This window comes from Pimephales promelas, chromosome 8 (assembly GCF_988280905.1).
Source record: "Pimephales promelas chromosome 8, fPimPro1.hap1.1, whole genome shotgun sequence".
Classification (NCBI taxonomy): Eukaryota; Metazoa; Chordata; class Actinopteri; order Cypriniformes; family Leuciscidae; genus Pimephales; species Pimephales promelas.
The window spans coordinates 28082091-28095409 of NC_142776.1; the positions used below are offsets into that span (position 1 = coordinate 28082091).

The 13319-nt window shown below is 36.9% G+C and overlaps 1 protein-coding gene across 1 annotated transcript in view; it reads left to right on the forward strand.

Moving 5' to 3' along the window:
• The window catches only part of atp10a (ATPase phospholipid transporting 10A), a 64315-nt gene extending 54990 nt beyond the window's left edge, over window positions 1–9325 (forward strand). Inside the window, exons 20-21 of the mRNA XM_039689281.2 lie at window positions 3921–4108; window positions 5203–9325. Coding sequence (XP_039545215.2) covers window positions 3921–4108; window positions 5203–5938 — 924 coding nt within the window. The 3' untranslated portion in view covers window positions 5939–9325. The remainder of the gene's footprint in view (window positions 1–3920; window positions 4109–5202) is intronic.
• Window positions 9326–13319: the final 3994 nt, after the last annotated feature.

The window sequence follows — 13319 nt, forward strand, 5'->3', positions numbered from 1 at the left end:
ATCACAGAACAGGGAGGGAGCAGCAAGACGATGAATATGTCTATGTGACACACCGAAGCAGTTGGTTGAGAAGGGCGTCAGCGTAACTACTGTACATCGCGAGAGTATTCACACTAGAAGCGTTTGGACAGTGTCACAGCAGCGGCTCCAAAGCTACATATATAAGCGAGCCATTCTTTACAACCAGGAGACCAGGAGGCTTGGTTGTATCTTCTTAGACAGGATTCTTTATTTCTGTTGCATCATTGGTCTAACTGGCCAAGTCTAACTGAACTAAAATACAAACTGTCTTCATACACCTTACAAGGGGGAGGAGATACATAGAGTAAATGAAACTACATGATTCAGCTGGTTACCAGAAATTCCCCAGCCCTGATTGCAGTTATTCAGAGCCTTGAGATGCTAATCCAATCAGCCTGACTAGATTGCTCAAACCTTAACATTATCATTGAAACAAAGGTTGGGAGTCTCAGTAATCCGACTCATTTAACTTACAATAGAGAGACCAGGACAGACAGGAACAAGTAGGTTTGTGACATAATAAGGTAGTGTGTGTCTGTGTTTTATATCACTAGTGCAGTGTCCATTTTCAGAGCATATAATCCCAGCTCGCATGAGGTGCGCTTCTTTATTTAAATCTACCCTACTTTGTCGATTATTTGTTAGTGAGAAAAATGACTACCTTGCTTAAGTTAACAGACCTGTGTGTGTTTTGCAGTGTCTGTTCTCGGAGCATATAAGCTCTGCTTGCTCGCGCTGTTCTGTAGTTTATTAATTCTGAACGTATCATGTCTCGGCTGTCTATCTATATTGCACCAAATACGACACTGCACTCCCTTGTGAAGTCGTGTGGATGATCGGTTCTCGAAATAATCAAAATGCAAACAGACAGACATAGGCTAGGCTATAGAGATTCCGAAGCTTCAAATGTTCAATGTTCATTATTACCGAAGCTTCGAAGCTCAAAACATGGTGTTCGGACCAGCCCTAGTTTTTAGAACTTGGCCATTTATAACATTGATAGTCTTGAAAGTGTGTAATGGGGAGGTGTACAACATTCGCATATAAATGTTCAACAACAAAACAACCCAGAAAATGGCCCCAATCTATTAGTTTCAGTCATACTTTTGATATGTTTACAAGACTGCAACTCTGCGGATAAAAAAAAAACAAAACACAAATATACCACACACTCGGTTTTGATTTGGGTTGTGCTAGCCTAAATAGGTGTCTTTGTGTTGCGTAAACTAAAAGAACGTTTATATATAACATTTTCTGGCTTGTTTACTTTTACGGGTAGCCTAAATTTTCTATAAATATTTTTGAGTCTTTATTTTCTTTAATTTGCCTAGTCAAGTTCTTGTTAAACATCACTAGATATGCTTATTCTGTGCATTTGGGCACTTTTTGTGTGAAATCATGTTTATTTTTGTCCATCAAAAGTGTGCTTTCACTTAAAAAACGTAAAAAACGATTCGACACCAAAACCCCCGCTTCACTGCTGCCCACACGCTGCTCCTGCTCCCGGTTTGAATGCACCATCGGTCCATTTCAATGAGTTGACTGATCAGTTTGTTTACGCCATCAGTTAGGCCATCATGTCCCTGCAATGGCATTTTGCATGCATGTAGCTAAAGAAACATTATTCTTTCATTTACTTACTCAGTGAAAAACTGCATTTTAAACTTGCTTTGCCATGTTTGCTGGGCTTGTCGAATGTTATTTTATTTCATGACGCACAGTATTAATTATATTTGTTCAGGTCTTTGAAAGATCTTAAACTCTAATAACAGCAGCAACCCTGAAACTAAATTTGTACTGCTACTTAAACCTTAAACTTCCTCTAAAACAATCCATTAGGCTGCCGCAATATGTGTGAATATATATGCGTCTTGTGTACGATCCACGGGAGGTTTGGAAATGATAAAGTGCCTTAGCTTTGATGAAATCAGAAACCCATCCCACACATGTATATGAGGGGGAAGAGAAAGCAAGCCTTCGCTTACTTTCTCCAAGAACGAAATGAGGCCGAACACTGTAGCAAGGAAAGACCAGGATGATGCTGACACGGCCAGAGACGTTTTCTGCAGGGAGCCTCCATGATTGGTTTGAACCGGGAGATAGTGCGGCATCAGGGGCCATACATCAGCCTGACAGCCCATGCAGGAAGCCTGAGTCCAGGGCAATGTGCTCGTCTCCCTCGCTCACCACGGTCGCGTATACATGGCCCACTCGCACAGGGTGGCCAAAGCTAATAGTTGATTTTACCGTTGCATGTCCTCTGGTCTATTGCGAAGTGCGTTTATGTATGTGTACAGCCCATACCTGCTTCTCCTCTATTTTTCCCCTCTATTCACGAGTCGCTGTTTTAGATTTATGAGGGCGAATTGGATTAGAGCTTTTTCCATTACACCGGCACTGTAAATTTTCAGCTGACAAGTTTCGGTGTGTGAAAAATGTCCTCTGCAGCCTCACTGTCTTTCCGGACATGATGATGGCTTCTGGTGTGAAAGAGGCCGTTCTTCACAGTAAATGGCTCAAGTAGAGAGTAAACGTTTCCGATAGTTGGGCTGGCAGGTTCATCGTTCCACATGCTGCCTGGGAAAATGAACACGTGTACTAGAGAGAGCGAGTGAAACTCCGTTTAGGTCATTTAAGGTGAGGTCAGTGTGGAGGCCAAGTACACATCATAAGGTCGTTGCACGTCAGTTTTTGTGCGCAAGCATTTTAGGATTGAAACAACAAGCTTTACTCTTGCTACACCAAGTGCAAACTACAGCTCACCAGAGAATAGTTGAATTTTGACATTAGGTTTTCCATTTCCTGCTGTACATCAGGCTTGTGCAAAATTCTGAATTTCAGAATTGGCCTCCATTCAATTCAGGAATTGGAATTTAAATTGAATTGACTCAGGCCCACAGGAAGTGGAATTAAATTCATGGCAATTCAAAGAAATGCCACTCAGTCACACAACAGAAAGAATGTGTTGAATCTTACATACATTCAGTGTAGTTGCTTACTGTTACCATTATAAGTTACCATTAGAAATGTGGTTTGGATTATTTTATTTGGATTACTTTAACAATGTAAAGCAATTTCCTTTTAATTTGATTTATTAACTAATTGAATTACAAATTTTACCTCAGTTATACAAAGTAAATACAATTACATTCATTTTGTAATTTAATTACATAATTTCTCTCTCTCTCTCTCTCTCTCTCTCTCTATATATATATATATATATATATATAACAAAATGTATGCAGGGTTGAGTGATTAGTAACGTTTAATGAAAGTAAATACAATTACATTCATTTTGTAATTTAATAACATAATTTCATTAAACGTTACTAATCACTCAACCCTGCATACATCTATATATATATATATAGAGAGAGAGAGAGAGAGAGAGAGAGAGAGAGAGAGAGAGAGAGAGAGAGAGAGAGAGAGAGAGAGAGAGAGAGAGAAATTATGTAATTAAATTACAAAATGAATGTAATTGTATTTACTTTGTATAAAGGTAAAATGTGTAATATATATATATATATATATATATATATATATATATTAGGGCTGTCAAACGATTAATCGCATCTAAATTAAACGTTTATGTTTACCTAATATATGTGGGTGCACTGTGTATAATTATTTTATATATAAATACACACATGCTTGTATATATTTAAGAAATATTTTCATGTATATACTGTTTATAGATTTATATACAATTTATATTATATATAAATATATTATATATAAATAATATTTTTAAATTAAATAATAATCACATCATAGAAATATGAGAATGTATGAAGTGTTTTCAAATTTGTTCTCATTTTGAGTCATGGTACAATATCTAATACGGGAAATTTAGCAAATCTTGGTTAACTCTGCCTTGATTGTCTTTAATTATTTCACAGACATGGATGAACTGGGTATCGATTGGCTTCAGTATAGCTCTCTTCTTTACTGTGGCACTGTGCTACAACGCCTCCTGCCCAACCTGTTTCTCTCCCTCCAACACGTACTGGACCATGCAGAAGCTGCTGCTAGATCCTACATTCTACCTGATGTGTGTCGTCACACCCATTACCGCTCTTCTTCCCAGGTATTTCTAAACGTGATTATGCCCTGTTGTAACTATTTGGCCTAATTAAAATGATTGGACCTAACCATTTATTTAAGTTGAATTCCATGTTCTAGTTTAGATAAGGAAAGTTTATGCCAGTGACAGATACAATATTACACATTTCTATTACGTTTAATAGTTTAAAAAGCATATGATAACTCTTTTTAGTTTAGGATCCAATTCTCACACAATCAACTAGCTGCTAATTAGCATGGATATTACTAGGATATTGGCTGTTAAAATGCACATATTAATGCCTTATTGTGCATGACCATATTCTACATCCTTAATCCTACCCAATGCCTAAACTTAACAACTACCTTACTAACAATTAACAAGCAGGAATTAGGAGTTTGAGGAAAAGGTCGTAGTTAATAGAGAGAATTGGACCCTAATCTAAAGTGTGACCAAAAATGTTAATATGAGAGGCATACAAATACTCAATAGATCACGTTGTTAAAATACATCACTTAGTGTTAGTGGACAGAATATACAGTTTGTACAGTATAAAAACCATTTCTATGGAAATTCCCCATAAGACATGGAAAAACATGTTTGTGTCTCGGTAAACCCTACATTATGGGGGAAGAATGTTCTTGTGGGGTTATTTTTTTTGGTTCCCATGAGATACACTAATCGTACAATCATTTGACATTATAAGCCATACTAAGTGATGTGTGTGTGTGTGTCTGTCTGTGTAAACATTTTAAGGAACACTGAATGTGAATGCAATTAGTGTCTAATAAATATTGGTTCAAAACACTTTCCGTGACCTAATCTAAAGTGAGAACTATTTATGGTTATATATTATTTATGATATATATTAAGTTGTTAACAGAGCATTATACAGTATAACTCTACATACGAGTTATCAATACTACTTGGTTAATTACATTGACAATGAATAAAGAACTCACTATTTGTATATTGTCTATTAATGTATTAACTACGGTTTATAAACTATTAAGGTATAAACTAATAGCTTGCAAATGATTTATAAGTGCTTTGTTACTATATACTTATAAAGTGTTACCATAATTTCTAATCACAGTTTACCGGTGTTCATTTCTCAGATACTGTTATAGAGCTTGTCAGGGAACTTTATTCCCAAACCCTGTCCACGTGGGGAGACAACTGGACAAACTGCCAGTGGACATGCGCAGGCTCTTCCTGAATCAGAGCCAGATGAAGCTGGGTTCGCTCGGGTCACTGTTTGCCCCCCGCGCCCCATTTTTCCCTTTCTGCTTGCCTTTCCAAAAAGATTACGGGCCCGGGGTAAAACAAGCCCACACGAGTGGCACCAAACAGAAGGAGATGGCTATTTCCAGCCCCATCCCATCAAAGAGCATGGAGATGCCGGACACACCATTAAGCTCAAAGAACTCTGACAACCATATCACGCTCAACTTCAGAATGCAGGAAAAAGTTCAGTCCTGCAGACAGGGCTCAGACGGCCCCCTATCTGAGAACTTACACTGCGTGAAGGAACCTTCGAGTCCCAATACAGGCACTTTGCCGTACTCCAAAGACACTCCTGGCTCCAGGACTATTTTGGATAGCACAGGCTTGGAGGCCCCGCTGAGCCCAATAGACCTCTGCCAGGTCGGGTTGCTCACCTCCACTCCTTTGCTTGCTCAAACCGAGGCTATGCAGCTCATGTCGCCACCCAGAAGTTGTTTTTTGGGACAAAAGCTAGACGATGAGGAGCATTCAAACCAAAGATCCCTACTGAAACGGGCCGGGGATGTGGATCACACCCAGTCATCTTACAGCCTACAAGAACATTCACTCAAAACAACATTTCTATGATGCTTTCTACCTGTTACGCTGATTCAAATTTGCACGTTAGCTTTATTAAATGTTATTATATATTCATGAATATTTTATGAAGATATAGGTTGGTACTACATAAATATATATATTTTAGATGTATAAAGTTTAGAATAAAGTTTGTTTGTGTTTTGAGAGAGAAAGAGAGCGAGAGTGGCCAGCATGTGCAAACTGGATGGTCTTATTTTTACATTGACTAACTTTTGGGATTTTTTTTTCTTTGTAAACCATCTCAAAAGCAGAGAGGGTTTGTTTCTCGAGACAGAAGCAATCCAGACACATTCCTTTATCTGTTTATTTGAACCTGGATGTTCTGGCGCACTTTAAAAAAACCTTCCTCTTCTACCATCAGACACCGCTTGCAGCACTACGCTCGTATTTCCCCGTCCCAGTCCTAGACCGTACCCTTCACTGTGTCCGTAGCTACAGAAATTCCCATAATACATTCACACGAGAAGTTTTCTAATAGGCTACCTGAACTACTGCTTGCTTTTAAACAAAGGTATGATCATTAAAAAACTAGTAATGTGCTTAGCTGTGACTGGACTGGAGTCATTTGCAATAATAAGACTTTTCATAAATGAATCATACATGATTTGATTCATCATAACATTTGCTTTACATTCATATCTTCTACCCTTTTTCATTTACGTGAATAATCCCATTTAGAAATGTAATTAAAACACATTTAAATCCGATTAGGTTTTTTTTGCCACTTTAAATACTTATACGGCCAATCTGATGCATTAACTATCAAACGTGTTCAAACATGTAGTTAAGGTGGCCATTATTCACATGACTCCCTCTGACTCCAGTCGTAGCTCATGCTAGCGCTTAATTAGTTTTTGGTTGGTTCATTCGGCAATAGTTCATGTTGTAAAAACTAGTTGTTCGGGTATTATTAAATGATTTATCTACCCTATGTGCAAAGTGTTAGTGAAATTCCTTAAACATCCCCAGCACTAAAAGTCACACAGTGGATTTAACGACAAACAACCGCTTTAGCGAATGCACAGATTCACACTACACTTGAGATTTTGTTTTTGCAGTTAGACAGATACGTTTACTCTATCGCATTCCATTATTGAAGCTCTTAGACATCTACGCAACGTTCAAATTTTTGCCCACACACGAGCATTATCACATTCACATACTTAAAGGAGTCAAACATTGCTTTGTAAAAATGGAACTGTCTTCTAGTCTAGCACATTTGAACATTTAAATTGCTCATGTAGTTTTTGTTCTTTTTTTTGCTGCTGCTTTTTGTTTGTACACGCATTCCTGCAGAATAAGGTATCACTTTTGCCTTTTTTATATATATAGTTATATTCATCCAGTCATAGTGCAGAGTGCTTTAGGAAATAGAGGCCGATGCATAAAGCTACTTAGTGTTTATTGACAGCAGACGGCTTTAGAAGATATGATTCAGTCCATGTGCGAACAGAAGGATGTGCTGATAATGGCACTTTACCGTCATTTTTTAGCTTTATCGGTTCAAATATGCATCTGCTTTGATTGTATTTTTCTGCTGTTTACTCTTTAAAAGATTGACCAAAGATGCAAGAAGCACATGACTGCTGGAGTTTTTGTACTGTAACCGTTGCATTTAGCGATTTATTCGGCTCAGGGTTGCTGCTCCTTTGTTAAATTTCAGCCAAAATGAAAAATTCTGTCGTCAATTAATCATCCTCATTTTATTCCAAACCTGACTGACTGTCTGTTGTTTTTGTCCATCCAATAAAACTCAATGGTGTCCAAAACAACGTTGGACCATGGATTCCAATGAAAAAAGTAAGTCATAATGGGTTTGGAATTGTGAGAGTGAGTGAATGATGTACAGGATTGTCTTTTATGGTGGAACCATTCCTATATGTGTCTTTGTGCCCTAACGGCCCCAGAGACTGTATCCAAACTGGTCCTATTGTTTCATTACTGGAAGCTATATGCATTCGCGTCACGCTCGCCCTCAGGAACCGTAAGCACATGTTCATGAAAACGGACGTATTTGATCAGCCCATTCTAAGGGAACTAACGAACTAGGCTGAGACTCGTTCTTTTAAAGCTGTAATATGTGTAATGAACGGATCAGGCTATCCTTTTGTTCCGCAATAGAAAATTCCACGATTCTGCAAATGTCAGGGGTGTGGCGTAAAATAGAGTCCCCTAGAGAGATGCTAAAATAGTTTTTATGAGATGATTTGTCATGCTGTGCTCACATAACCTCAAGGCCTCACCAATCTGTTCGTTCGAGATCTCATTTGGGCAGTCGCTATCAAAACCGCTGATTTATGAACAGTCTACCAGGAGGATTATGAGATCTATTGTGCTCATTACAGAATGAATGGCGCGATTAGAATGTGCCCGGACCAAAAAACAAGGGTGTTATATTTTGCAAGCTCCTCGAATTGTACTTCTGATTCTTAAACGGAAAAACCTAGAGTTGTATATAAAGTGGGTGGCTGTGATCGGGAGGAAATGACTGATTGTGTCTGCATACGATAAAAGGCTAATATGAAGCACAAGTATTTTGTCCCCTCAGTTTTTTCTTCTGCACTGCTCAGGTTCAGCAATATGAGCAATACGTTTTTTGTCTCGTCAAAATTGTATTGTTTATAGCATCCTGGACTTTATTTTCGTAGTCTGATAGTAGCAAATTTTGTATGTGCTGAAGTGCTTTAGTATATGCGAGAAAAACGGTTTTATACGATGTGGAAATATATGTTATGTGCCTTAACACTGGAGAACACAAATGTAGACGGCAATACATAGTGAATTTTATATACGTGCAGGATATGTAAAGTTATGATTGCAGTTTAATAAAAGAAAAACTTTGGTTTTTAAGGAATTTAAGAGATTATGCTGTATTTTTTTATTTTATTTTTTTCGTACTCTGTTTTTTGGTGTGTTTTTTTAGATTGGAATGTGCCAGTACTTGGATCCCAGGTTTCAGGTCTGTCGAGTTTCTTGGCCAAGCATCACATGCTGTAATAAAATCCATTCACAGTTGCATTCCAGAGCCTTCCCTGACTTCAGGGCAAAAGGAATGCCGTCCTTCAGAGTTTGTCATAGCACACATGTAACCATCGGGTGGACTTTTTAATACTGTCGTCGCTGCCATGACTGTTTCTGGCTCATTGTACTGTAATTGGTGTTTGGTAAAGTCACACAAAGGGTTCAGTATGTTCTCACTTTAGACTCACTACATTGACAACCCTTTATAAAAACACCGGTTTCAATTGTTTCTGTGACATGTTTGGGGGGGTTTGTTAAATTGTTCACTCGTTCAATGTTTGTTTCTTTGACAAGAACAACTCTTAATGTCATAAAACTAAAATAAATGGTAAGCCAATGTTTTTTGTGCTCTCATTCGGTTTTATTCTCTTCCTTAAACTCCAAAAGCGTCATAAAAGAGGTCTGGATGACTTATTATTGAGCCTTTGTTTGAGGAACAGGCTAAACTTAAAGTCATTATTGCCACAAAAGTTTTGGTCATGCGTGCATTCATTCATTCATTCAAATGGTGTGTCAAGGCAGATTTATGATTCTCATGAGTCTCATTGACCTCAGACTAGTGTTGAATAGAATATTATCACGTTAATTGATCTTTTTTTGGTGCTCGATTCTGCAAAATAAGTTGTGAGTTTGTAACGATATGAGGGGATATGATGATGGGGGTTTTATTATTTTTGGTTGATCGATTCCTCGAAGCCATGACTATCCCTGTAATACACCTCAGAGACGCTCCCTTTTTCTCAACTCTACAGGATGGCACCAGTATTCCAGCACATTGTAATTGCGCCCTCTCAAAAGAATCTTTTGAATGGCTATTGCACATGACAGCTGAGTGGATGCACTCACCTCAGGGCACAGCTGGAGACATTTCCCTCTGGAATAATATACACAATTAGCAGTGGCTGGAAGCATCTGTCAGCTCAAAAAGTGCTTGGTCACCCAAAGGCATGATGGTGTTGTGTTTTTTTTTTTTTTTGTGTGTGTGTGTTTCAAGCTCATAAATGCTGTAGTCCCCAATCATGCAGATTTTGACTACTTGCTCTTAGTAGTACTGTGAATTAAGAAAGACATTTTAATATATCCCGGAAAAGTCAGTTTCTTAGAATTAATAAACTAATAACAATGATTCTTCCCGGGACAAACAGGTTGGAATATTAATTGTACAGCATTAAGTTAATTCTATTAACTGATCAAAATATTTATAATCAATTATAACAAGTTATGATTGATTAATATTTCTTTAGAGCTAATTTGTAAATCAATCACCTGCCTCCTATTACCTTAACAACATTTTTTTAATTGTCTCCCCTAGTGTAAGGTAACAAAACTACGGAAGCCCTGAACCGCAAGGTGAGAGACAAAAAAAGAAAACGTATCTCGTTATAACGAGATATTATGTCGTTTTAATGACTTAGTGTGTCGTTATATCAACATACGTCATTAAAACGACATAATATCTCTTTATAACACCATAATTAAGTTGTTAAAACGACATAATATCTCGTTATAACGACTTAATAAGTTGTTAAAACGACTTAAGTCGTTAAAACGACATAATATCTCGTTAAAACGACATGATATCTCGTTAAAACGACATAATAAGTTATTTCGACAAAACTATCTCGTTATTTCGACATAACAAGGGGCGCATTCTAATATGGTTAAGCTATATTTAGCGTTCTTATTATAGACCATTTCACAAGATTTAAACAACACTGGTCCAGAAGCACTTCCTGTTTCAGTTTGTAACTGTTTTCTTTATTTCACATGTAAAGAAAACATCTTAAAGATGTTTGTTTAACTTTTTGATTCAGTTTTAAATGTTCTGTTGGTTGTATTTTATCCCAGCTTTTATGTAGTGTTAAAAAACTGAAACAGGAAGTGCTTCTGGGCCAGTGTTGTTTACATCTTGTGAAATGGTCTATACGGAAGTACGGAAGCCCTGAACCGCAAGGTGAGAAAAAAAATAGAAAACGTATCTGGAGATATCATGTCATTTTAACGACTTATTAAGTCGTCGTTTTAACGACTTATTAAGTCGTCGTTTTAACGACTTATGTCGTTATAACGAGATATTATGTCGTTATAACGACATACTAAGTCATTATAACGACATACTAAGTCGTTAAAACGACTTAATAAGTCGTTAAAACTACATATGTCGTTATAATGAGATAAGTTTTCTTTTTTTCTCACCTTGCGGTTCAGGGCTTCTGTATTCAAGATGTATTCACTGGAGAGGAAAAACTCTACTGTGCAATTTTATCCCAAGCAAGGAGTTGGCAAGGCCTTTAGAGGTGAAGATGGAAGATGGATGATATCTGGCCCAGATTTGCTCTTGCTGGTCTTTGGGTGGTGCGTTTAGCATCTGTGGTCCCTCTTCAGGAGGCAGGAAAGAGGTTATTAATGAATTTCCTTTAAAGCACAAGGGAGGGTGAGGTTGTGCTGATGCTCCTGCCACTGGCAAAATTACTGGACGCCGCCTTTGCGCTTTTCAAAATCAACTTCCGTCATGCAGACAAGGAGATAATGATCTACCTTTACTTGCTAACGTTGTCTCTTTTTGGAGGTTAGCGCAGCACACTTGAGATCTTACCTCTCTTTTTACTTCGTTCTGTCTTGTGAAATCAGGTCTTCTGTGACTTTCTATTTGTGGCGAAGTTTGTTTTGCCAGCTGTGAAATCTGGAATGGAGAGGTTCATGTTTGTCATAAACAGCCACTAAACTCTTAAGTAAGGGATAATTTAGTCAGCTGAGGATTACTAAATAAACCCCAATAGGCAAATTAGGACCCCAATGTGAAGCACGGGTGTCTTTTATCGTCCCGAAGGGGTTTATTTTGCAGTGATGACTGGCTGACTGTGCATTAACGCTTTTATTTCATTACTTGCCAAACAGAAATAAATGGACAAGAAATATTGACATGATTTAACAAATTATAAGAAGATAGTTTTTTTGATAGATGCATTACAGTATAAAAAAATGAAATATTATTACAAAACTTTTTAAATAAATATTTTATTTTAATATATTTAAAAATTTATTCCTGTAAGTTGAACAAGTTGACTCCATTTCTTCAGTGTCACATGATCCTTCAGAAATCATGCTAATAAGGTCATTTAGTCCTTTCTTTAATATTTTTGTGTAAATGTACATTTTGTGATAGATTTTGTAGATGATTATTTAATAATTAGTTTGAAATAGATTTTTTTTGTAAGTCTTTTTTTATTTAACGTGTCTTTGCTACAAAAAAACATTAATTTCTATTAAAACAAAATACAGTCATGCAGTCATTATATGAAAAAATAATATAACTGAATGTCACGACTGACCAATCACAATAAAGAATCCCACGTAAAGTCATAATATGGATTATTAATATCATTATTTCTACATTTTGTTTTATAAATACACATTTATTGGTATCATGTCAATCTTAAAAACTTCCACCTTCACAAACACAGCTGAACAGCCAATGAAAAAAAAAAAGATGGCAAGCAGATAGATATCAGTTCTTCTGTTCTGGAGGTAACTAGGGTTTGCTGTGAGATTTAAATGCAACACGATTCATTATTCATCTCTTTTACAGGTGTGAATCTTCAACTTCTTATGCGGCTTGTAAAACACTGCGGCATTTGTCTTCTTCACAGTTTCCCTTCAGGCTGCCTGTAGGAATCGTTCACTTGGGAGCTCATCCTGAGTTCACGGTCAGAGTTTCACTTTAATAACCTGATAGAACGTCTCTAGAAAAGTTACTTATGAAATTTCAGTTGATTGATGTCATTTTCAGAACTTTTTTAATGTATTTTTAGCACTTGCTAAGGCAAATCTATCATCTTTTGCATGGAACAACAGACTAAAACCTTGCAAAAGTCATAATTCAGGCACTGGTAAAATTGCTATACTACTTCACAATGAAATATTTGCCATTTATATTTTTATATATGCTTGCAAACCTTTGAGAATTTTTTTTTTATTTTGCTTAACACAAAATGTATAGATTTATTTTTCCTTTTTTTCCTTATAGATATAAATTTCCCTCACATAAATTTAAAAAATGATGCGCATGGATGAATCATTTATAATAAATACTGCAGTATTTCATAAAAAAAATAGGAACTGTCAATTTAGATTTCATGCCGACTTTAATGGCCATGTGAGAGTCCAATCCCTAAAGAATTGTCTTGGAACGTGACGGTTTGTAAGCTTAAAATGTGACTGCAATTAAACAAATGAGTCTGGACACCAGCTGAGTGACAACCTGCCTCAGGTATGTGGAAAGGAAGGTCTTATTAAGATCATGACACACGCTGACACTCTCCTAATTGCCTTTTTGTCCCTCACACAC